General features: G+C 37.0%; 1 protein-coding gene across 1 annotated transcript in view; it reads right to left on the bottom strand.

Moving 5' to 3' along the window:
• Positions 1-27,797, bottom strand: part of plpp2b (phospholipid phosphatase 2b) — a 69,955-nt gene that overhangs the window by 6,052 nt on the left and 36,106 nt on the right. Inside the window, exons 2-4 of the mRNA XM_061976266.2 lie at positions 7,198-7,349; positions 5,009-5,271; positions 4,884-4,941 (exon numbers count right to left, since the gene is read on the bottom strand). Coding sequence (XP_061832250.2) covers positions 4,884-4,941; positions 5,009-5,271; positions 7,198-7,349 — 473 coding nt within the window. The remainder of the gene's footprint in view (positions 1-4,883; positions 4,942-5,008; positions 5,272-7,197; positions 7,350-27,797) is intronic.

Below are 27,797 nucleotides of genomic sequence, written 5' to 3'. Positions count from 1 at the left end.
TTTGGAGTCGCTCTGACTGGGGGTCGACGGCTCATTTGCAATTGTTTTGTTGTGGTTTGAGATGATTTGTCGTATATTGTTCATGCAGCTGTAGCTCAATTTAATGTTGTTCTTGTTGAATACTTTTCTTAGGGTGTTGTCTTTGGGAAAGTGTTTGTCAATCAGATTGAGGAATTTGTGTCCAATGTTCGTTGAGACGTTTTTGCTGTATGGGGGGTTGTACCAGATGATGTCGTTTCGTTTTCTGTTCTTTTTTGGCTGGTTTCCTGGCGTGGGTTCATAGGTGAGGGTGAAATTGTATCCGCTTTCATCAAGGGCTTTTTGGTACGGGGGGGTTGCTTGGTCAAATTCAGCTTTGCTAGATGACAGCATCGATAGCCTTTTATTGATTCCGGTAGGTATTCTTTTCGTGGTGGTGGGTGGGTGGTTGCTGTCATGGTGCACGTATTGGAGTGTTGTGTTGGGTTTCGTGAATGGTTGGTAGCTGTTATTTCTCAGGTTGAAAGTGACGTCAAGGAAGTTGACGGTTTGCTTGTTGGCTTCAATCGTGATCCGTAGGCCGTTCTCTTTGAAAATTTGGCATATGCGCTTCTTGGTATTCTCGCTGCTTGACAAACACTTTCCCAAAGACAACACCCTAAGAAAAGTATTCAACAAGAACAACATTAAATTGAGCTACAGCTGCATGAACAATATACGACAAATCATCTCAAACCACAACAAAACAATTGCAAATGAGCCGTCGACCCCCAGACAGAGCGACTCCAAAACCAACAAAGGATGTAACTGTCGAAAGAAACCTGATTGCCCTCTCAACGGGGGGTGCTTACAAACATCAGTTGTCTACCAATCTAAGGTAATACGCAAGGACATTAACACATCCGACACATATGTAGGATTAACCGAGGGAGAGTTCAAAACCAGATGGAACAATCACAAGGCTTCTTTCAGGAACCAAAACCTGCGAAATACCACAGAACTCAGCAAACACATTTGGGACCTCAAAGACAATAATGTTGAATATTCAATAACATGGCAAATTCTTGCATCCAGCACACCTTACAATAGTGGTAATAAAAGATGCAACCTATGCTTGAAAGAGAAACTGTTTATTATTTACCGTCCAGACCTGTCATCCCTCAACAAGCGCAGCGAAATTGTAACAGCATGCCGCCATAGATGGAAACACCTCCTAGGTAACACATGAGCCAATCACCACGCCCCTAGGCCAGCCTGTACCCACCCACTCTGTGCCCTATATAAACCATGGTATGCGAATGCTCCCATTAAAATCTCCTGATGATTGAGGGTACCCCCCCTCATGAAACAGGCCTGTAGAGATGAAATAGTCTTGTGATTTTTTTTCCCCACACATACATATACATATATATATATATATATATATATATATATATATATATATATATATATATATATCTGCATTGATTGTAATAATGGCAGTTATATAAAGAGCCAAGGCTAATGAAGTGTGTGGAATGACGGAGGCGCCACATCGCCTTCTTGCTCATCACTGCTGGGAAACAACCACGCAGGTCACAGCTGACATTCTTCCTGTTTAACTTATGGTCTTCTAGAAAAGTCCTTATAAGGTGTTTGGCCTTCATGAGGGTCTGCACGCGCCCATCTGGGGACTATTAGGGCTGATGTGAAAGGTGTGCGTGGACGTCACATGGAGGCCCGAGTCAAGGTGGGTTAGGAACGTGTCGATCCATCGGACGAAAAAAAAACCCCCAGATTAAAGCCCACCACAAGACGCTCCACACAGTTACGATCAATTCCGGACTGTAAGCTACTATTTTTTTTGTGTACTTTGAACCCTGCGGCTTCTATAACAGCGCAGCTAACTTATGGACTTTTCTTGGCTGACCACCATAATGCGAAAAATAAAAGCAAATACACTGAAAATGTGTGTTATTGTGTGTGCTATGGCGCCATCTTGTGGACGAGTTTGCTCACAGCAGGTGCTGCAATGTCCTTCCATTTAACGTTGTCCTGTTTTAAAGCCGTCCATAGCGTCCCTCCACGTATGGATTCCTCATTCATCACTCCCAGCAACGTTTGTAAGTTTTACAATATAACTACAACTATTCTTCCCATCCCATGTGTGATTGTCTGTAGGAGTGTTTTCATCCACGTTTGTACGTGCTGTCGTAATGTAATCAAGCTAGCGTCGTTAGCATTAGCTAATACGCTAACACGTTTACGAGTGTCTGTGCTAGTATTATTAACTTACAATAACGTTCTTTTTGTACTGTTTCACTTTCACAAATTGCTCGGTAAATCCACCAAAACGTCACGGTGGAGTTATTGAGTCTGTTTAGCTGATAGGAGAGCTAGCTTCCATGATCATGACTTCTGTTTTGTTTGATCAGCGGTTTTACTGCCGTGTTACAGACACTGTTTGGAAACAATTAAGGTATGTAAATGTTTATTTACATACCTTAATTGTTTATTTCTGTGTAAATAAGTCATTTCACAAGGTTTATAGTCCGGTGCAACTATTATATGGAAAAATGTCCCGCCCATATAGTCCGTAAAATACGGTATTAATTATCAACTCCATTGCAAATACACAACTAAGTATTAGTATCACTGGAGGACAAGGCTAAACAGGCTACACACCGAGTAAGGGTGAACAGGAGAAGACAAGCCGGCATGTTAATTGCTAAGCTAGCATGAAACAACACAAGAAGTAGGTACTTAGTAAAGTTTGTGACGTGTAGATGGAAGTGTGTTACAGTAGATAGTAAAAAGATATTAATAAGAGTTAGAGAGAGGATAATATAACAATCTTTGTTGTTGTGTAGCGGCCAGGTTACATGTAAGGCAGCGTTTCTCAAAGTGTGGGGCGCGCCCCACTGGTGGGGAATAGAGACATGACAGGTGGGGCGCGAGGAACGGGAGGAAGGTGGCACTTTTATTGTATTTATTATTGAACTTGATGTAAGTTATTTGATTTATTATTGAACTTGATGCACGTTATAACACTTTTGTTTTATTTATTATTGACCTTGATGCAAGTTATAACACTTTTTTTGATTTATTATTGAACTTGATGCAAGTTATTTGATTTATTATTGAACTTGATGCAAGTTATAACACTTTTGTTTTATTTATTATTGACCTTGATGCAAGTTATAACACTTTTTTTGATTTATTATTGAACTTGATGCAAGTTATTTGATTTATTATTGAACTTGATGCAAGTTATAACACTTTTGTTTTATTTATTATTGACCTTGATGCAAGTTATAACACTTTTTTTGATTTATTATTGAACTTGATGCAAGTTATTTGATTTATTATTGAACTTGATGCAAGTTATAACACTTTTATTTGATTTATTATTGAACTTGATGCAAGTTATAACACTTTTTTTATTTTTATTATTGAACTTGATGCAAGTTATAACACTTTTGTTTTATTTATTATTGAACTTGATGCAAGTTATAACACTTTTGTTTTATTTATTATTGAACTTGATGCAAGTTATAACACTTTTTTTGATTTATTATTGAACGTGATGCAAGTTATAACACTTTTTGATTTATTATTGAACGTGATGCAAGTTATAACACTTTTTGATTTATTATTGAACTTGATGCAAGTTATAACACTTTTTTGATTTATTATTGAACTTGATGCAAGTTATAACACTTTTTTTGATTTATTATTGAACTTGATGCAAGTTATAACACTTTTATTTGATTTATTATTGAACTTGAACTTGATGCAAGTTATAACACTTTTTTTGATTTATTATTGAACGTGATGCAAGTTATAACACTTTTGTTTTATTTATTATTGAACTTGACGGAAGTTATTTTATTTATTATTGAACTTGATGCAAGTTATACCACAGCTGCACAGTTATTTTATTTATTATTGAACTTAATGTTATTTTATGTTATTGAGTTCGAATGTATACAACTTGATGTTCAATAAATTTGAAAATGTTAAAGCTTGGCATTAGCGCTCTGTTGGGGCGATGGGGGCAGGTGGGGCTTGAAAACTCCCCCTTGTCCAAAGTGGGGGATGACAAAAAAAGTTTGAGAACCACTGATGTAAGGGAAGGGCGGATCGATCCATATGTTGATAGTGTTGATACCAAAGGTAGTATCGGTATATGATCAATACAAGAGGGTTTTTATTTTATTATTTTTTTTACAATGAATGTTTCAAAACTGAGGATATTTCATTGGAAACAGCAGGATTTTGAGGGCAAAACTCAAAGGACTTAAAAGAGTAGTAGATAGTAGTTTACTTATTGTGTACTACTGACTTTGTTTTCATCAAACAATTGTACGTAATAAATTGTTGCACCGTCAAAAGCGCTCAGCTTGAATAATATTTACAGCAGACGAAAGTGATCCGTATCGGCCAATATCACTCATGGATGATCGGTATGGGAATCGGCAGCAAAACCCCCTGATGGGGGTACTGTCACTTTAAATTGATGTACTTTTCATGCGCTCACGTAAGTTCAGCTTTTGTCGAGCTGTAGAAAGAAATCTTATTTTGGGTTTCAAAAAAAGGTCAACAAGGTAGGCTACTAGGACTTAGCAGCTACACAACAGCTAAGCACACAAGCGAGACATACGTAAGAAGAGTCCTTAATTGAACAACATTGCAGTGTAAAACATGACATTTGTCAATATACACAAGTATCAAATAGTTAGAGTTGTCATACATTAGAAAGTAACCAGTAACAAACGTGTCCGCGTCATGAAAAAAAAGTTACCTCTTCACTTCAACTTAAAGACAGCATAAGTCCATTCCAGCTGGTTAATAATACTTAAGTTAGTGGTTTTGCTTTGCTTCATCCTTACTACTTCAGAAAGCGTGTATTATCTGGTACTCACCGCCAAGAAGAGCATGCAGTACATGCCAAAAGAGGAGTGACCCGAGTAGAAGGACAGCCTGCAAAAGATGACATAAACCATCAAAGCAACGCCTCGGCGTTTTTGTGCCGTCGTCGTCGTCCTACCTCGACTCGGTGACGTCCTGCGGCTTTCCCGTGCAGTTGATGGCGTGCACGTAGCCCGTGCACACCCTGGGCGCGCACACCGTCATGAAGTTGGGCCTCGGGCAGCCGATGGTGTACTTGGCGAGGTCGGTGAGCGACTGGCTGACCGCCGCTCCGAACAGGAAGGTGCCCACGACCTTGTAGAGCGCCGCTACGTACTGGTTGAAGTCGGAGTTGGAGTAGATCTTCTTGCTGTAGACCAGGTACGCTTCTCCTGATGTGATCTGACAGGAGCAAAACACACTCTTCTCATTCCAGCCAGGAATGTCCAAACTTTTTCCACACTGAAAAATCAAAGCATGCGGGGCCATTTTCATCATTTCATTTTCAAAAATATATACATTATATGTATACCGTATTTTTCGGACTATAAGTCGCAGTTTTTTTTCATAGTTTGGCCGGGGGTGCGACTTATACTCAGGAGCGACTTATGTGTGAAATTCCACGGAGCTGCCGTCACTGCTCACAAACTGCTGCTGCTAAGCTAACAAACCCAGCTGAGCTAATGCAGTTCTTTTTAAGCGCGCTGAGGCACTTGGCAAAAGGCACACGCACTCTGCTTTCATGAAACATCGCTCAACTGCATATGCCAGATATATTTTTTCCCCCAAGTAACGTATTACATTTATCAAAGAGTAATTCTAATTATTTGTTAGGGGAAAGTAACGAGTAACTATAATGAATTACTCTTTAAAATGAATTTGCCCTGGACTGGTTATGTTGCGCCCTAAAAAGTGTTAATAATGTAAGTATAATTATTACGCACCAGCTGTGTGATTGTAACGTGCATCTTAGTTGTAATGTTCATAACCAAATTTGGAGGTGTGGGAATTGCCATGTAAAGTCGCTAATGCTAATAGTAGCCTGTTAGGGTTAGGGTTAGGGTAAACATTTTTAAAAAAAGTTAAAAAAAAGTTAAACAAAAGTTAAAAAAGTTAATTTTTTTTAAAAATATTAAAAAAAATATTAAAAAAAATATTTAAAAAAATATTAAAAAAAATATTTTAAAAAATATTAAAAAAAATATTTTAAAAAATATTTTAAAAAATATTTTAAAAAATATTAAAAAAAATATTAAAAAAAATATTTTAAAAAACTAATTTTTTTTAAAAAAAATTAATTTTTTTTAAAAAAAATGTAAATTTTTTTTAAAAAAATTTAAAAATTTAAAAAAACATTTACATTTTTTTAAATTTTTTTAAAAGTTTTTTTTTACATTTTTTTAAAAACATTTAAATTTTTTTTAAATTTAAAAATTTAAAATTTTTTTTTTTTTTTTTTTTAATTTCTAAAAAAAAAAAAAAAAAAAAAAAAAAAATTAATTAAAAAAAAAAACTTAAATTTAAATTTTTTTTTTTTTTTATTTAAATTTTTTTTTAAAACTTACTTTTTTTTTTAAAAACTTACATTTTTAAAAAAAACTTACATTTCTTTACAAAAATTAAAAAAAAAAAAAAAGTTAAAAAAAAAAAAAAAAAAGTAGGTTAAAACATGATTTTCAAGGTAAAAAATGATTTTCAAGGTAAACTTTTTTTTTCAAGGTTAAAAATGATTTTCAAGGTTAAAAATGATTTTCAAGGTAAACAAATGATTTTTAAGGTAAAAAAAAATTTTCAATGTAAAATTTTTTTTTCAAGGTTAAAAATAATTTTCAAGGTAAAAAAATGATTTTCAAGGTAAAAAAACATTTTCAAGGTAAACATTTTTTTTCAAGGTAAATTTTTTTTTTCAAGGTTAAAAATGATTTTCAAGGTAAAAAATGATTTTCAAGGAAAAAAAAAATTTTCAAGGTAAAAAATTATTTTGTTAGGGCTATCACCCAGCACATGGAACTAGTCAGGACCGTCTCTGGTTATTATTGGTGCTTTAAGGGAATGTATTTAATACATAAATGTCTATATTTGTCACAATTCCACAAAGATTAAACACTTCTGCATAGCCCGAATGAAATGTGGGCTTTAAATTGCTTCATATTTTGTGTCCGTAAAGGTAGGAAAAGGATTAAAAACGGCCATAAATCACTGCTTTTTTTCCCGTGCATATTTCATAGTGGAAAGTCATCTAAGGAAGCGTGCAAGAAAACTATATTTGACAGTAGATTTCATTTGCTGTGTGAAGAGTTAGGGTGATATGTCCTGCTTCCAACTCACGATGACGACCGTGCAGGAGATGGTGACGGCGGCCAGCATGGCGTGGCTGATGGTGTCGGCCTTTAGTGGGTACTTGATGCTCTCGTCGTCGCAGTACACGCCTCGCTGGTAAGGTTTGGAGACGATGGTCATGACGATGAAGGGCAGTGCCGCTGGAGCAAAAATAATAATAACAAAAAATCAACAATCAGTATCATGCACTTTATGTTCACTTAGTAAATATTTCAAGGACTTGGAAACTAACTACTAACTTTGTCAAAGAAGTCTGAATGATGAATTATGAAGAAAAGAGGCTTAGAAAGTCCATTACAACTTTCAGAAATGCTACTTATTTTTACACTTGTATCAGTTTGGAATATAAAATGTTGCTTAAAATATTGCTACTGAACATTAGATGCAGTTTTTTTTTTTTTGATGATGGCAGTTTGACCCGGGAACTGACTATTTGTAGTTCCTATGTTTGTTCTTTTCCAGTCCTGTTGGGGAGCAGTATTACATATTAGTTACAAAGTATTAAAGAATTAAACCAAAAGAGCATATATATATATATACATATATATATATATATATATATATATATATATATATATATATATATATATATATATATATATATGACTTAATTTTAGGAGAATTTAGTTTTTTTTATGAATTATTTTTTAATAATAGTAAAACTATATATTTTTTATAATTTTGAGAAATAATTTGTTTTTTTGTGTGAAATAAATCCTAATATAATAGGAATATCTTACAATGAGAATACGTTTAAAAACTAAGTCATTTCAAAAATACACATTTACATGTTCAATAATTGGCACCAAAATGACAAAAATTAAAAATTAAAAAATAATTTCAACTTTTGTTATTAAATTTTAAAATAAATTATTTAGTGCTAATACTAAAATAAAATAAAAATCATATTAGTTGTATTTATTCAAGACAAAAGACAAAGTACAGTAGTTTGACAATAGTTTTTCATAAAAAAAAAAAAGAAAGTGTTTTTTGTCAAATTAATCTCGATGTTGTAATAAAAATAATATACTAACCTAAGAATACTTAAAAAAAAAAGTTTCAAAATATACATTTACATTTTAAATAACTGCCACCAAAATGACCAAAAAAAAATTAAAACCATTGCAATATTTTTTGGGGGAAAATAAATTATTAGTCATAAGGGTAAAATCAATAAATTCATAAATTAGTTGCATTTTTTCAAGAAAAAAACCCCAAATACAGTAATTTGAGAATACAGTTTTTCAAATTTTGAGAAATAAATCTTAATAATGTGGTAAGAACAATATCCTAACATGAGTATAGATTTAAAAAGTAAATAGTTTCAAAATATACATTTACATTTAAAAAAAAAAAAAAAAAGTTACCGTATTTTCCGCACTATAAGGCGCACCTAAAAATCACAAATTTTCTCAAAAGCTGACAGTGCATCTTATAACCCGGTGCGCTTTATATATGGATTAATATTAAGATTCATTTTCATAAAGTTTCGGTCTCGCAACTTCGGTAAACAGCCGCCATCTTTTTTCCCGGTAGAACAGGAAGCACTTCTTCTTCTACGCAAGCAACCGCCAAGGTAAGCACCCGCCCCCATAGAACAGGAAGCGCTTCTTCTTCTACTGTAAGCAACCACCCGCCCGCGTAGAAGAAGAAAAAGCGCGGATATCACCGTACGTTTCATTTCCTTTGTGTGTTTACATCTGTAAAGACCACAAAATGGCTCCTACTAAGCGACCGGGATCCGGTTCATGAAAAGACGCAATCTCTCCATCCGCACACGGATTACTATTTCACAGCAACTGATATTCCTGTGAACCGCACTGTGGATACAACGGGAGCACGTATGGTGAATATTCGCACCACAGGGAATGAGAAGTCATCCTTCACTGTGGTTCTAGCTTGCCATGCTAATGGCCAGAAACTTCCACCCATGGTGATATTCAAAAGGAAGACCTTGCCAAAAGAGACCTTTCCAGCCGGCGTCATCATAAAAGCTAACTCGAAGGGATGGATGAAGAAAAGATGAGCGAGTGATTAAGGTAAGTTTAAGTTTACGCGAAGAGGCCGGGTGGCTTTTTTCACGCAGCTCTGTCCATGTTGATATACGTATGTTTGTGATTGCACATTTGCGTACATTTTGGGAGTGAACAGAGTTGTTAGAACGCTGGTTTTTAATATATTATTAAAGTTTGACTGACCTATCTGACTGTTTTTTTGACATTCCTTTAGCGCAGTTAGATGCGGCTTACAACACGGGGCGGCTTATAGGTGGACAAAGTTTTGAAATATGCCGTTCATTGAAGGCGCGGCTTTTAACCCAGGGCGCCTTATGGTGCGGAAAATACGGGAATTATTTTTTAATAATAGTAAAACTACATATTTTTATAATTTTGAGAAATAATTTGTTTTTTTGTGTGAAATAAATCCTAATATAATAGGAATATCTTACAATGAGAATACTTTTAAAAACTAAGTCATTTCAAAAATACACATTTACATGTTCAATAATTGGCACCAAAATGACAAAAATTTAAAATTAAAAAATAATTTCAACTTTTGTTATTACATTTTAAAATCAATTATTTAGTACTAATACTAAAATAAAAAAAATCATATTAGTTGTATTTATTCAAGACAAAAGACAAAGTATAGTAGTTTGACAATAGTTTTTCATAAAAAAAAAAAAGAAAGTGTTTTTTGTCAAATTAATCTTGATGTTGTAATAAAAATAATATACTAACCTAAGAATACTTAAAAAAAAGTTTCAAAATATACATTTACATTTTAAATAACTGCCACCAAAATGACCCAAAAAAAGTTAAAATCATTGCAATATTTTTTGGGGGAAAATAAATTATTAGTCATGAGGGTAAAATCAATAAATTCATAAATTAGTTGCATTTTTCCAAGAAAACCCCCCAAAATACAGTAATTTGAGAATACAGTTTTTCAAATTTTGAGAAATAAATCTTAATAATGTGGTAAGAACAATATCCTAACATGAGTATAGATTTAAAAAGTAAATAGTTTCAAAATATACATTTACATTTTAATAATTGCCACTAAAAAAATGAAAAAAATGTTAATCATTGCAATACTTTTCAGAGTTAGACTGGTAACTTCATATAATTATGGTATTTTATTCACGTTATAACAATGTTAAATCAAATATTGAACACTGCTCACGTTACAACGCTGTAAGCAAACACGTCACATGACTTTATATACATTTTCTATTTCTTCTGAGGCTTAAGTTAAAAGCCTGACAAAAACCACACAACAATGCATTGAGTCCTCACATAACAACAAAAAAGTGTGCACAATAAAAGGAGGTGCACACAAGGATGTGACTGACATCTGGCAAAGATCCATGGAGTCTGAGGCCAGATTGTGTTCAACACACTGAACAGTGAACACCAGGATGGAAAGCACTTGGGAAATGACTTATGGCTTTTCCTCACACCTCTGAAAGCACACAATTATGAACCTTTCACCTTTGACTTGCATTTCTGGAAGATTGTCAATGAGGCCAGCATGAGTGTACCTAATGAAGTGTCAGTGGAACCGGCAAGGAGCGGCGCACTAATTGCAGCCTGCTCGCCATCACTATCATGTTTCTGTGCAAAGTTCGCCCCTCCCGGTCTGGTAGAAGAAGCGGCGTGCCGGCTGACGTCGTTCCACTGCAGAATGAGTGATGAGAAAGCGAGAGTCCGCACGGCCGAGACTAAAGAGAAATAAACAAACGGATGTCGGATTGAGCCGAGGCCAGCGAGACTCAGCCCTCAAAGTTCTAAGATGGAAACTTCCTAATGAAAACACACGCCAGGGAACAAACATCCATCCATCCATCCATCTTCTACCGCTTATTCCCTTCGGGGTCGCTGGAGCCTATCTCAGCTACAATCGGGCGGAAGGCGGGGTACACCCTGGACAAGTCGCCACCTCATCGCAGGGCCAACACAGATAGACAGACAACATTCACACACTAGGGACCATTTAGTGTTGCCAATCAACTTATGTGAAAAGGTATTAGGAGGAAAATGCCACATTGTTAGGAGAGTAATGTCATTAAAAATGTATAAACAAACATTTTTATTTATATATAAAATAAATAAATAAAATGTGTGTGTATATACTGTATGTATATATATATATATATACATACATACATACACACACACATATATATATACTGTATATACACATATATACTGTATATGGTAAATGGGTTATACTTGTATCGCGCTTTTCCACCTTTTTTAAAGGAACTCAAAGCGCTTTGACATTATTTCCACATTCACCCATTCACACATTCACCCATCAGGAGCAAGGGTGAAGTGTCTTGCTCAAGGACACAACGGACGTGACTAGGATGGTAGAAGGTGGGGGTTGAACCAGTAACCCTCAGATTGCTGGCACAGCCACTCTCCCAATTTCGACACACACACACACACACACACACACACACACACACACACACACACACACACACACACACACACACACACACACACACACACACACATATATACAAGATCTGATAGCTCAGTTACAGCTCTTTTTATTACCTATTCTGTGTTATATGTGTTTTATGTTGCACCATTGCACCAAGAAAAATGATAAATGATAAATAAATATTTATATGTATATATATATATTAGAGATGCGCGGTTTGCGGGCACAACCGCGGAGTCCGCGGATTATCCGCGGATCGGGCGGATGAAATTAAAAAAAAAAAGATTTTATCCGCGTGCGGGTCGGGTCGGGCGGATTAATTAGATTTTTTTTTTTTTTTTGCGGGTGGCAGTTAAACCAATTGGTAAATATATATACATAGTTAAATGTTGTTACCCACATACGAAAAACGAGCAGGCACCTGCAGCATATGCCACAACAGAAGAAAAAAAAAAAAAAGAGATGGACACTTTTACAGAGCGGAGAAGGGACGCCTCGCCGGGGTCCGGGACCGAGGCCCCTTCCCCCGAGAGGGCCCCACCGGGAGCCGTAGCTGAGGCGATCCGCGAGAAGGGCCCGACGCACGTCCAGGGTCACCACCGCGCCCACCGCACCGACACCCCGCCTCGTCCGCCTTCGCCGCGGCCGGCGTCACGCGCAGCAGGTAAGCAGCTTACCTGCCCGCCACCCCCGTGGCCGGGGGCTCGTAACAGGGGTCACTCCGCGCGCTCCGCCCGCGCAGCTTACCTGCCCGCCACCCCTGTTGCCGGGGGCGCGTAACAGGGGTCACTCCGCGCGCAGTGCGCTCACGAAAGGGGTGTGGCTCACCCTGGTTGATATAGAGAGCAGGACGGTGGCCATGGAAGTCGGAACCCGCTAAGGAGTGTGTAACAACCCACCTGCCGAATCAACTAGCCCTGAAAATGGATGGCGCTGGAGCGTGGGCCCATACCTGGCCGTCGCCGGCAGCGAGACGCGCTTGGAGGTGCGCTCAGCGCGGCTCCCATATGATTGCGCACTGGTGTGCGTCTGGGTCGTGACAGCGTGGCACGCGAAAGTCTGTGCTGCATTGGATCAGTCTCCTTTCTTTAACAGGCAAAAGCTTTATAACCTCACCATACCTGCCAACTTTTGAAATCAGAAAAACCTAGTAGCCAGGGTCCAAGGGCCGCAGGCCCCGGTAGGTCCAGGACAAAGTCCTGGTGGGGGGTTCAGGGCTTCGCCCCCCGACGCAAAATGATTATTAGCATTCAGACAGGTTAAAATGTTCCTAAAACCATCACTTTTCTATCAGTCACAGTGACTTTTCAAAACAAAAATATTACAGCAAAAATCATATGGGTTGATTGACATGTTTATTCTGTAAGCTAACTTCAATAGTTTGAAATTATTTTGACAGTTAATGCCAGTTATCCTGTCAACCTTTCACAAGACTTCAATTTGTTAATTGAAAGTATAAACAGTATAAACACTTTTTACAGTAAACAAATGGTAAAACAGTACTAAACAATTCCATTAAAAAAAAAATTGGTGTCATTATTAACTTTCTGTCCAAGCTTGTATAATCTACTGCCTTGTTCAATTGTAGAAAATATTCTGTGTCTAAAATTCACATTTCTATCACAATTATCATACTGTAAACATGGTAAGCTAACTTCATTAAAATTAATAGTCCTGTCAATAGCATGGAATTACAATTCAAATGTAGTTTTTTTGTAAGCCTTTCAAAAGAATTCAAAAGATGAAAAATTAATGAAAATTAATTGAAGCCATCAGACACTTGAAAAGTGGCACATCACATCTCTAATGTAATCATTTGAACTTTTCAACAGAAATAGCACTGCAAAAATATTAAGGACATACTTCTGTATTTTGGTAGTTATGCTGTCAACATTTAACAAGATTTCTTCAACTTGGACTTGAAAGCATAAATAGTATAAACACTTTTAACAGTATGTCGTGCTGTGAAATACAGCCGACAGGATTGCGCACCAAACACGAAGCAAGGCCAAAGCGCATCGTGCAGGAGAACAAAGGACTTCTTTCATTTAAGGTTTGTGATAAACCATCAAACTCATTCGTTAAAAGGACTCTATAGTAATATAAAGCGAATTTTTCTGGACATTATCATGCAAGAAAAGTTTATTTTTGGGACCGCGATCACCGCGTAATGATTTTTAAAGGTTGCATTACAAACATTTAACTGTCCCAGGTGATCAGCCAGTGCGATTGGAAATCCATGCTCAATTATTGCCTCCGTAAATAAAACTTCGGGCGGGTGCGGGCGGATGGCGGGCGGGTGCAGTTCTGATCAAACGTTACATCGTGTGGATGGCGGATGGTTGACGACTTTCTGACGCGGTTGCGGATGAAATAAATTGCCTATCCGCGCATCTCTAATATATATATATATATATATATATATATATATATATATATATATATATATATATATACACACACACACACACATTTTATCTATTTTATATATAGATAAAAATGTATATGTATATACATTTTTGGGACATTTTTAATGACATTACTCTCCTAACAATGTGGCGTTTTTATACACATTTTATTTATAATTTATTATATATATATATATATATATATATATATATATATATATATACATACATATATATATATATATATATATATATATATATATATATATATATATATATATTTTTTTTTTTAATAAAGAAATACAATCATGTGTGCTTACGGACTCTATCCCTGCAGACTGTATTGATATACATTGATATATAGTGTATATATTGTGTTTTTATGTTGATTTAATTAAAAAAAAAAAAAAAACATTTTTTTTTTTTCTTTCTCTTGTGCGGCCCGGTACCAATCGGTCCGCGGACCGGTGGTTGGGGACCACTGCTCTAATACACTCACTCACTCACTCACTCACTCACTCACTCACTCACTCACTCACACACACATTTACAGTATCTTGTTTCTTAAATCATAATAGTACAATAATTCAAATTAAACATTTTGAACATTGCTTTTATTGCGTAATACTTTGGTCTTGAATTATTTATTTTTTTACATTTGTAGTTATTATAATTATCAGGAATCATTTTTCTTAGAAGAAATTCTGTCTTATGAAAGTGATGTTTTTTCCATGGCATATTAGTAAGAAAATAGGTTTATAATTTTTTTTTTTTTTTTTTTTTCAAGTAAAGGCAATAATATAGTAAAGTAATAATATTACAAGAATAAAACGTTGTTTTCTTCCCGAAAAATTTCACAATGCTAAGAAAAAATTAAGTTTAATTTTACAGTTACAATAAACTACTGAATGACGTGCTATGAAAGTGAATTTCTTTGAATGGTATATTATTATCAAGTAAATATGTTTATAATAGTAATATTATTGCTAAAATGAAGCTGTAACATTACTATATTAAAACGTTTTTGTTTTTTACCCCAAATAATGTATAATACCAAGAATACTAAGTATGATTTTCCACAAAATTAAATAATTACTCTATTCTAAATTGTATAATATTAATAGAGTAGGGTTAAATGTTTTGAAAATACACATCATTTAAGAAGAATTAGATGTTTTTTTTGTGTATATATATTTTTTATTTACAGAAAATAGTTTAATATATGCTGCGGTTGTATTCTGAAAAAAGTACAAAAAATATATACAATTCAAAATATTACAACATTTTTGGGGGGTTACGGTCATAAAAAGAATTAATTGATTATAAAAAGTAATTATAAAATGAGCATAAGTACTTGTCATGTCTGTGTAATCATGTTTTGTATTAAGTCATGTTTTGTTTAGTTTCTGGCTTTTCACTCCCTTGTCTTGTTTGCATGATTACCCATTAGTTTCACCTGTTCCACGTTTGGACTCATTGTGCACTCTTGTTTGTCACCATAGCAACCATTAGTTTTCACCTGTTCACGTCACGCACCTGTTTCACGTTTTGAGTCACGCACCTGCTTTCACTAATCATGTCCATAGTATTTAAGTTCATTCATTTTCTGTTGCTCGTCCTGACGACATCCCCGCATTCTTACCCCTGCCACACTCTATGTACCTCTGCGCACTTCATGCCATGTCAAGTAAGTTTTGTTTCGATTCATGCCACAGTTAGTGTTTTGTTTAATTGTTCATAGTTTTTTGCCCCCGTGCAAGTCTTTTGTTTTCATTAGTCAAGTTTGTACATCCGCCTTGAGCGCGCCTTTTGTTCGTTTGAGTGTTATTATTAAATCATGTATTTACCTTCGCGCCGTGACCAGTCCAATTCACTTGCACCTCGGGAGAACAAACCACACCATAGTCCAAGTCTTGACAGTACTCTTATGCAAACCAATACTTATTTCATATTATAAGATATTTGTAGAATAAAGTTACTTCTTTACAAGTTTGAGTACATTGCTTGTAGACAACATCAATGACAAGCAGTGTCTGAGTGTTGTCTGGTTTCCAAGGCGACCAGTGTGGACACTTGATTAGGAACATAACAACAAGCTCGCGTGGCCTTCACTGCACCGACAAAGAGAGGAAAATAGAAGCTTTGTGTGTGCGTGTGTATGCATGTGTGTGTGTGTGGAAAAAGGAACAAACAATCGGCCTCTTTAACGTATTCGATGACGCACTGAGTCCGTATAATCGTCCTTGGTTGTCTGCAAACAAGCCAGACGACAAATAAAAGATATCAGGTGACCTTCCAGTTGACTTCCTACTAGAAGGAGTCATCCTGACACAGGAAGGTCAAATGTCACAGTGCGGAACATTCTCTAGTACAGGCTGGCCTGTTGGGAAATACACTGGGAATCTTCAAAATAGCCCGTATTGACGGACAGGAAATCACATGAGACCTCATCAAGTCTCATGTGATTTCAGGAATGTGTAAAGTGCAGCCTGGGGGGACATTTATCCACAAAAACATTTTTATTTGCCCCTGGCATATTGTAAGATACAGTTATTATTAGGGGTGTCTCCATGCAACTTTTTCCACTCCAATACGATACCGGTATCGAAGCCTTGAGTACTGTCCGATATCCACATTGATCCGATATAATCAGAATTCATTCATACTTTTATTATTTTGTAGTGAAAAACTGTAACATATTTATTATTAACCGTCTGGAATGGACTTATGCTGTCTTTAACTTGAGTGGAGTGGGCATTTTTGGCCAAAATATTTCATAAAATTAAGCAGTAAGTTGAACGATGTGGACACGTTTGTTACTGGATGCTTTCAAATAAGGCTGAAACGACGCGTCGACGTCATCGGTTACGTAAATACGTCGACGCCGTTTTTGTGCGTCGGCGCGTCGCATATTTACGTCACACTACTGTCATGGCGGAGCGCAAAGCAGACGATGCGAGCGAGGGGAAAAAAGCACGCCAAAAGTCGTCAAAAGTGTCGGAGTATTTCAATAAACGGCCTAATAATGTTGTTGTATGCACACTGTGTCGAGCGGAAATGGCCTATCATAGCAGCACAACGGCTATGAACGAACATTTGAAAAGAAAACCCCCGACAGCGTTCTTGCCATCACCATCAACAAGTCAATCGTCCGCGTGCGTATACGTTGTCATTATTACACAAAAACATGAATGTGTCATTTGTATCTGCGTTGTAAATTCATAAACTAAAGCACCGTTTCGCTCTGAGAGGCGCGTTTGGCGTGCCTGTTCAGTGTTTACAAAGACGCGCTCCTCTTTAACGCTGTGGAGAGGCGGCGGCGGCGAGCGAGCGGCGAGGCGGGGCGCGCCGGGAGCGACGCCGCAAGAGACAGGGGACGACGAGCGAGCGAGGAAGAGGAGCTGAAAAGCGAGGAAAGAAAGAGAAAAGAGTTGGAAGAGAAAAGACTTTGTGTAAAATTAAAAGATTGTAAACCTGGCAAAGCCGTCTGGCGTTCAGTCTGTCGGTCCTGAAAGAACCCCACGGCACAAGACGTGTCACAAACGCTAACGTTAATTAGTTGTGCAAATACCTTTTACAACATTAACAGTTACATATACTATGTACAAACCAACAATTAACTTTCACTTTAATCATACTATCATTGTTGTGTTATTAAGCAAAATAAGCAATACTTTTACTTTTGTTGAAATGTTTACACTGTACACTTTTTTGTATTGGATGTTTAGCTTTATTTTTGCACATTTTAGCAAATAAGCAATACTTTTACTTTTGTTGAAATGTTTACACTGTTACAGAATATTTCCGTTTTGCACTTTTTTGTATTGGATGTTTATCTTTATTTTTGCACATTTTAAAGCAAAATAAGCAATACTTTTACTTTTTAAATGCTTATACTATTCCAGAATATTAAGATTTGCACTGGATGTTTACTTTTATATTTGCACATTAAAAAGCAAATAAGCTACTTTTAATTTTGTTAAATGTTAAAAGTTTTAAATGTTTACATTGTTACAGAATATTTTGTCATGTTGTTGTCAATGTTGACTGAGTGGCCATACTTTTTTTTTTGTAAATAAAAGCCATGCCTTTTGAAAAAACTGGCCTACATTTATTTTTTCCTCTTCATTTTAAATAAAAAAAATAATCGGTAAAAGGAAAAATAATCTATAGATTAATCGAAAAAATTAATCTATAGATTAACCGATTAATCTAAAAAATAATCTATAGATTAATCGATAGAAAAATAATCGTTAGCTGCAGCCCTAATATATATATATATATATATATATATATATATACACACACAGTATATATATATATATATATATATATATACACATACAATATATGTGCATATACATATATATACACATATACATATATATGTACATATATACACACATACATATATATATATATATATATATACATGTGTGTATGTATGTATATATGTACCGTATTTCCTTGAATACATATATATATATATGTGCATATATATACTGTATGTGTGTATATATATATGTATATATATGTGTGTATATAAATATATATATATATATATATATATATATGTATGTATATATGTATATATATATAAATATAAATATATATATATCTGTGTGTATATATATATATATATATATATATATACTGTATATATATATATATATATATATATATATATATATATACTGTATATATATATATATACTGTATTTTGACTTAATTTTAGGATAATTTCGTTTTTTAATGAATTATTAATATAACAATATATATATATACAAACACACACACACACACACATAAATGCATATACATATTTACATATACACATACAAATATACATACATAGATCTACATATATACACATATATACATACATATGTAGATCTATATATACATATATAGATATATACAGTATATATGTATATAAATACACACACACACACACACACACACATATTTATACATATATACAGTATATTCACATATATATTCATTTTCTAAAAAACATTTTAAAAATATGTTTAGAGGCCATTTCCATGCAACCAGAAGGAGATTATCTAACTTGTTTTGAAAAAGTTTAATTATAATTATTATAGAGAATCGGTTTGAACCGAGAATCGATTCTGAATTGAATCGTCAACCCAGGAATTGGAACCGGATTGAATCATTAGGTGCCCAAAGAGTCACACCCCTACTAGTTGACTATGAAAATAGTTAATAAGTTAATAAACTCTTTGAACTGGCTTTACTGATCACTCCTGCTAGGTCTTCTTATTCTGTTCCGTTACGTTACACACCACCGCTTTTTGTAGGGAATTGTGCTGACAAGTCCCATTATAATGTGTTAATGAACGCGGGACAAAACAGGCGGCGCCAAATCCATGTGACCCACTTCTTTGTCAGCCACCAGAAGATTTCAAATGGAAGACATCCACCAGCTCGCTAGCAGCCGCCATGTTTTCCCTCGCCCTGCCAAAATCCTTGTTTGCGGCGTAAAAATACGGCCTCTATCCGACATCCTGTCTCGGGCCCTTCTGGAAGCACAGACACAGATTTGAAGGTTGTAGCTGTTGGATGGCAAACTCTCCACGCTGGCACGGAAGGAAGCGGAACGTCAAAAAAAAAGAAGAAAGAAAAGAAAAACGATCCTTGGATGCGAATGGCGGAGCGATACCACAGCGGCTTCTTTAGACGTCCAACTACATTTTATCTGCATTTTTTTCCAAATAGAACTGCAGATATTTCCAGACTGCTGCAAATGTCAAAAGATGACATCAGCCAGGAATGTTTACATGCTTAGACCAGTGTTTTTCAACCACTGTGCCGTGGGAGATGATCTAGTTTCACCTATTTGGGTTAAAAATATTGTTTGCAAAGCAGTAATTATAGTCTGCAAATGATGTGTTGTTGTTGTTGAGTATCGGTGCTGGAGCTAGAGCTCGGCAGAGTAACCGTGTAATACTCTTCCATATCAGTAGGTGGCAGCCGGTAGCTAATTGCTTTGTAGATGTCGGAAACAGCGGAAGGCAGTGTGCAGGTAAAAAGGTGTCTAATGCTTAAACCAAAAATAAACAAAAGGTGAGTGCCCTTAAGAAAAGGCGTTGAAGCTTAGGGAAGGCTATGCAGAACAAAACTAAAACTGAACTGGCTACAAAGTAAACAAAGACAGAATGCTGGATGACAGCAAAGACTTACTGTGGAGCAAAGACGGCGTCCACAAAGTACATCCGAACATGACGGCGTGGCGAAGTTGGGAGAGTGGCCTTGCCAGCAATCTGAGGGTTGCTGGTTCAATCCCCATCTTCTACCATCCTAGTCACGTCTGTTGTGTCCTTGAGCAAGACACTTCACCCCTTGCTCCTGATGGGCCTGGTTAGCGCCGTGCATGGCAGCTCCCGCCATCAGTGTGTGAATGCGTGTGTGTGTGAATGGGTGAATGTGGAAATAGTGTCAAAGCGCTTTGAGTTCCTGAAAAAAAAGGTAGAAAAGCGCTATACAAGTACAACCCATTTTACCATTTTACCATGACATGACAATCAACAATATCCCCACAAAGAAGGATTAAAAACAACTGAGAAAGGGTATTGAAGCTTAGGGAAGGCTATGCAGAATGAAACTAAAACCGAACTGGCTACAAAGTCAACAAAAACAGAATGCTGGACGACAGCAAAGACTTACTGTGGAGCAAAGACGGCGTCCACAATGTACATCCGAACATGACATGACAAGCAACAATGTCCCCACAAAGAAGGATTAAAAACAACTGAGAAAGGGTATTGAAGCTTAGGGAAGGCTATGCAGAATGAAACTAAAACTGAACTGGCTACAAAGTCAACAAAAACAGAATGCTGGACGACAGCAAAGACTTACTGTGGAGCAAAGACGGTGTCCACAATGTACATCCGAACATGACATGGCAATCAACAATATCCCCACAAAGAAGGATTAAAAACAACCGAGAAAGGGTATTGAAGCTTAGGGAAGGCTATGCAGAATGAAACTAAAACTGAACTGGCTACAAAGTCAACAAAAACAGAATGCTGGACGACAGCAAAGACTTACTGCGGAGCAAAGACGGTGTCCACAATGTACATCCGAACATGACATGACAATCAACAACATCCCCACAAAGAAGGATTAAAAACAACTGAGAAAGGGTATTGAAGCTTAGGGAAGGCTATGCAGAATGAAACTAAAACTGAACTGGCTACAAAGTCAACAAAAACAGAATGCTGGACGACAGCAAAGACTTACTGCGGAGCAAAGACGGCGTCCACAATGTACATCCGAACATGACATGACAATCAACAACGTCCCCAAAAAGAAGGATTAAAAACATCTGAGAAAGGGTATTGAAGCTTAGGGAAGGCTATGCAGAACGAAACTAAAACTGAACTGGCTACAAAGTCAACAAAAACAGAATGCTGGACGACAGCAAAGACTTACCGCGGAGCAAAGACAGTGTCCACAATGTACATCCGAACATGACATGACAATCAACAATGTCCCCACAAAGAAGGATTAAAAACAACTGAGAAAGGGTATTGAAGCTTAGGGAAGGCTATACAGAACGAAACTAAAACTGAACTGGCTACAAAGTCAACAAAAACAGAATGCTGGACGACAGCAAAGACTTACTGCGGAGCAAAGACGGTGTCCACAATGTACATCCGAACATGACATGACAATCAACAACGTCCCCACAAAGAACGATTAAAAACAACTGAGAAAGGGTATTGAAGCTTAGGGAAGGCTATGCAGAACGAAACTAAAACTGAACTGGCTACAAAGTCAACAAAAACAGAATGCTGGACGACAGCAAAGACTTACTGCGGAGCAAAGACGGTGTCCACAATGTACATCAGAACATGACATGACAATCAACAACGTCCCCACAAAGAAGGATTAAAAAAAACTGAGAAAGGGTATTGAAGCTTAGGGAAGGCTACGCAGAATGAAACTAAAACTGAACTGGCTACAAAGTCAACAAAAACAGAATGCTGGACGACAGCAAAGACTTACTGCGGAGCAAAGACGGTGTCCACAATGTACATCCGAACATGACATGACAATCAACAACATCCCCACAAAGAAGGATTAAAAACAACTGAGAAAGGGTATTGAAGATTAGGGAAGGCTATGCAGAATGAAACTAAAACCGAACTGGCTACAAAGTCAATAAAAACAGAATGCTGGACGACAGCAAAGACTTACTGCGGAGCAAAGACGGCGTCCACAATGTACATCCGAACATGACATGACAATCAACAATGTCCCCACAAAGAAGGATTAAAAACAACTGAGAAAGGGTATTGAAGCTTAGGGAAGGCTATGCAGAATGAAACTAAAACTGAACTGGCTACAAAGTCAATAAAAACAGAATGCTGGACGACAGCAAAGACTTACTGCGGAGCAAAGACGGTGTCCACAATGTACATCCGAACATGACATGACAATCAACAACATCCCCACAAAGAAGGATTAAAAACAACTGAGAAAGGGTATTGAAGCTTAGGGAAGGCTATGCAGAATGAAACTAAAACTGAACTGGCTACAAAATCAACAAAAACAGAATGCTGGATGACAGCAAAGACTTACTGCGGAGCAAAGATGGTGCCCACAATGTACATCCGAACATGACATGACAATCAACAACGTCCCCACAAAGAAGGATTAAAAACAACTGAGAAAGGGTATTGAAGCTTAGGGAAGGCTATGCAGAATGAAACTAAAACTGAAATGGCTACAAAGTCAACAAAAACAGAATGCTGGACGACAGCAAAGACTTACTGCGGAGCAAAGACGGTGTCCACAATGTACACAAGAACATGACATGACAATCAACAACATCCCCACAAAGAAGGATTAAAAACAACTGAGAAAGGGTATTAAAGCTTAGGGAAGGCTATGCAGAATGAAACTAAAACTGAACTGGCTACAAAGTCAACAAAAACAGAATGCTGGACGACAGCAAAGACTTACTGCGGAGCAAAGACGGCGTCCACAATGTACATCCGAACATGACATGACAATCAACAACATCCCCACAAAGAAGGATTAAAAACAACTGAGAAAGGGTATTGAAGCTTAGGGAAGGCTATGCAGAACGAAACTAAAACTGAACTGGCTACAAAGTCAACAAAAACAGAATGCTGGACGACAACAAAGACTTACTGCGGAGCAAAGACGGTGTCCACAATGTACATCCGAACATGACATGACAATCAACAATGCCCCCACAAAGAAGGATAAAAAACAACTGAAATAGTCTTGATTGCTAAAACTAAGTGGATGCGGGAAATATCGCTCAAAGGAAGACATGAAACTTCTACAGGAAAATACCAAAAAAAGAAGAGGAAAAGTCACCAAAATTGGAGCGCAAGCATACCTGCCAACTTTTGAAATCAGAAAAACCTAGTAGCCAGGGTTCAGGGGCCGCAGGCCCCGGTAGGTCCAGGACAAAGTCCTGGTGGGGGGTTCACTTCGCCCCCTGACGCAAAATGATTGATTGCATTCAGACAGGTTAAAATGTTGCTAAAACCATCACTTTTCTATCAGTCACAGTGACTTTTCTAAACAAAAATATTACAGCAAAAATCATATGGGTTGATTGACATGTTTATTCTGTAAGCTAACTTCAATAGTTTGAAATTATTTTGACAGTTAATGCCAGTTATCCTGTCAACCTTTCACAAGACTTCAATTTGTTCATTGAAAGTATAAACACTTTTTACAGTAAACAAATGGTAAAACAGTACTAAACAATTCCATAAAAAAAAAATTGGTGTCATTATTAACTTTCTGTCCAAGCTTGTATAATCTACTGCCTTGTTCAATTGTAAAAAATATTCTGTGCCTAAAATTCACATTTCTATCACAATTATCATACTGTAAACATGGTAAGCTAACTTCATTAAAATTAATAGTCCTGTCAATAGCATGGAATTACAATTCAAATGTAGTTTTTTTGTAAGCCTTTCAAAAGAATTCAAAATATGAAAAATTAATGAAAATGAATTTAAGCCATCAGACACTTGAAAAGTGGCACATCACATCTCTAATGTAATCATTTGAACTTTTCAACAGAAATAGCACTGCAAAAATATTAAGGACATACTTCTGTATTTTGGTAGTTATGCTGTCAACATTGAACAAGATTTCTTCAACTTGGACTTGAAAGCATAAATAGTATAAACACTTTTAACAGTATAACAGTACTAAACAATTCCAATAGATAACATTGGTGTCATTACCTTTTTGTGGCTAAAATCCAAATTTAGCAACGGCATTAGACTTGTGTTTTTTTGTCCCAACGTGGTCTTTTACATGGCTAATTCCTCCGTGTCCAATCGAAAAATCTTGTCTGCACAAGGTGCAATTCGCGTAGTTTTCACCCTTTTTGGAACGGATAATTATTCCCGGATAGGCTTTTGAATATTCTTCACGGAATGACTGCAGTTTTCTTTTCGGTTTAAGACTCGTTTGCGATTTTTCTCCGGCTGATTCCATGATCGTTCGCTCGTTTGGAAACAATGGCAACTGGTGCCTCGTGCTTGGCAGCGGTGCTATAAATAGCCTCGCGCATGGCATTCGGAATGGCTCGATAGAAAGTTACGGGAAGCAGTGTCGATTGGCATTGTTGTTACGCGATTTCGTGAATAAAACTTAATTTTTTATTTTTTTTTTAATTAATGAAAAACCGTATTTTTTATCACTGCAACCGTAACCCGGAATAGGTTGATGAAAACCGTACTAATTACGGGAAAACCGGAGTAGTTGGCAGGTATGCGCAAGACAAGAAGTAAAACACTACACACAGGAAAACAGCAAAAAAAGTCCAAATAGGTCAGGGTGTGATGTGACAGGTGTTGACAGTACACCTACTTTGAGACAAAAGCTATAGTGATGCATGCTTGGTTATGCTTTAAAGTCATATCCAACAATTGTGACAATGATTTTTTTACTGTGATATCTGCTGGTGGTGTGTCTCCGCATTTTTTCAACGCAAAAAACGGTGCCTTGGCTCAAAGAAGGTTGAAAAACACTGCGTTGTACAACATGAAGGTTGAAGCAGCATGGCAGACCAATGAAGTCACTTTAGGAGAACGATCCTGGCTGCTGACTTTCATCACAGCACACCATGGCGTTTCTCGCACTTCTTCCACCAAACTACTTCTGACAGCCAATATGAATGATGAATGTGTTGAAGATGAGACCACTTCAGGGCCAAGACTCATTAAAACACTTTTCAGGCAAGGCTCACTTTGTGTGGCAGTTTATAAGCAAATGGAAGTCAGGACTACAAACTAGGGATGTCCCAATCCAGGTTTTTGCACTTCCGATCCGATACCGATATTGTTTTTGCATTTCCGATCCGATACCGATACTGGCCTATCCGAGCATGTATTAAAGTTTAAAGTTATTTAGCCTACTTAGTTGTCAGAATCATGTTGAAAAGGGTTTTAGTACTCTTGATAACAACTAGCCAGCTGAATTAGGGGAGTTTGAATAATACACAATGGTTGGTAACAAGAAACTGACCTGTTTATTCAAGGATAAACACAAAATAGACAAAATTATACATGACAAACAGAAATGGCATCATTGAACTAGGGCTGGGCGATATGGCCTTTTTTTAATATTGCGATATTTTAAGGCCATATTGCGATACACGATATATATCTCCATATTTTGCCTTAGCCTTGAATGAACACTTGATGCATATAATCACAGCAGTATGATGATTCTATGTGTTTTGATTGATTGATTGAGACTTTTATTAGTAGGTTGCACAGTGAAGTACATATTCCATACAATTGACCACTAAATGGTAACACCCCAATAAGTTTTTCAACTTGTTTAAGTCGGGGTCCACTTAAATTGATTCATGATACAGATATATACTATCAGATATATACTATCATCATAATACAGTCATCACACAAGATAATCACATTGAATTATTTACATTACCGTATTTTCCGCACTATAAGGCGCACCTAAAAACCACACATTTTCTCAAAAGCTGACAGTGCGGCTTATAACCCGGTGCGCTTTATATATGGATAAATATTAAGATTCATTTTCATAAAGTTTCGGTCTCGCAACTTCGGTAAACAGCCGCCATCTTTTTTCCCCGTAGAAGAGGAAGTGCTTCTTCTTCTACGCAAGCAACCGCCAAGGTAAGCACCCGCCCCCATAGAACAGGAAGCGCTTCTTCTTCTACTTTAAGCAACCACCCGCCCGCGTAGAAGAAGAAAAAGCGCGCGGATATTACCGTACGTTTCATTTCCTTTGTGTGTTTACATCTGTAAAGACCACAAAATGGCTCCTACTAAGCGACAGGTTTCCGGTTCATGAAAAGACGCAATCTCTCCATCCGCACACGGATTACTATTTCACAGCAACTGCCTAAAGACTTTCAAGAAAAGCTGGCTACTTTCCGTGCATATTGTAAAAACAAGATAGCTGAAAAAAAGATCCGGCCAGAGAACATTATCAACATGGACGGACGAGGTTCCACTGACTTTTGATATTCCTGTGAACCGCACTGTGGATACAACGGGAGCACGTACGGTGAATATTCGCACCACAGGGAATGAGAAGTCGTCCTTCACTGTGGTTCTAGCTTGCCATGCTAATGGCCAGAAACTTCCACCCATGGTGATATTCAAAAGGAAGACCTTGCCAAAAGAGACCTTTCCAGCCGGCGTCATCATAAAAGCTAACTCGAAGGGATGGATGGATGAAGAAAAGATGAGCGAGTGGTTAAGGTAAGTTTACGCGAAGAGGCCGGGTGGCTTTTTTCACGCAGCTCCGTCCATGTTGATATACGACTCCATGCGCGCCCACATCACGCTGGTTTTTAATATATTATTAAAGTTTGACTGACCTATCTGACTGTTTTTTTGACATTCCTTTAGCGCAGTTAGATGCGGCTTATAACACGGGGCGGCTTATAGGTGGACAAAGTTTTGAAATATGCCGTTCATTGAAGGCGCGGCTTATAACCCAGGGCGCCTTATGGTGCGGAAAATACGGTATTTATAATCCAGGGTGTGGAGGGGGGCGCCTGATGTAAGTGTCAAAAAGACAGCCAAAAGAGCTTGATATGAGAATAAATCTAAAGTTAAAATATAGGGTAGAAATGCACCCATTTGCAGGAAATGTAGTCTTGATTTTCAACATTTTCTTTCAAGGCTTGCATGTCTACATTAAAACATTCTTCTTCATACTGCATTAATATATGCTACTTTTAAACTTTCATGCAGAGAAGGAAATCACAACTAAAAAAAAAAAATCACAATTTTTTTTATAAGGTGTTGATGTGGACATTTTTGCCTCGGCATTTTGATGGTGTGGGCGTGTGGCACCGAATGGAGATAAGCGTCTCGACAGACGTTACAATATTTGAACAATGATGACGAAAACTGTTTTCTCTGTCGTGTCCGTGTGTTGAAAATTGTTATGCGCTTATTTTTTTATTTGATTTTGTGCGTGGCATAGATTTGCTATGCGCAGAGGACGCTTGAACAGTGCGCAATTGCACAGGCGAGCACCTTAGAGGGAGCGTTGCTCGCACGGCTGCGCCAGCATCACAGCTAACGTTAGCCATGCTGCTACCTCTCTGCTCGGGGAGGACGTATACGTATGTGACGTATGACGTGACAGTATGTGACGTGTGTAAGAAGGTGCGCTTGCTGTCTGTGAGAGGGA

The sequence above is a fragment of the Nerophis lumbriciformis genome, linkage group LG14 (assembly GCF_033978685.3).
Source record: "Nerophis lumbriciformis linkage group LG14, RoL_Nlum_v2.1, whole genome shotgun sequence".
NCBI classification, from domain to species: domain Eukaryota; kingdom Metazoa; phylum Chordata; class Actinopteri; order Syngnathiformes; family Syngnathidae; genus Nerophis; species Nerophis lumbriciformis.
Note: the sequence above shows the minus strand (reverse complement) of the source record. Positions and strands in the feature narration are given on the sequence as shown.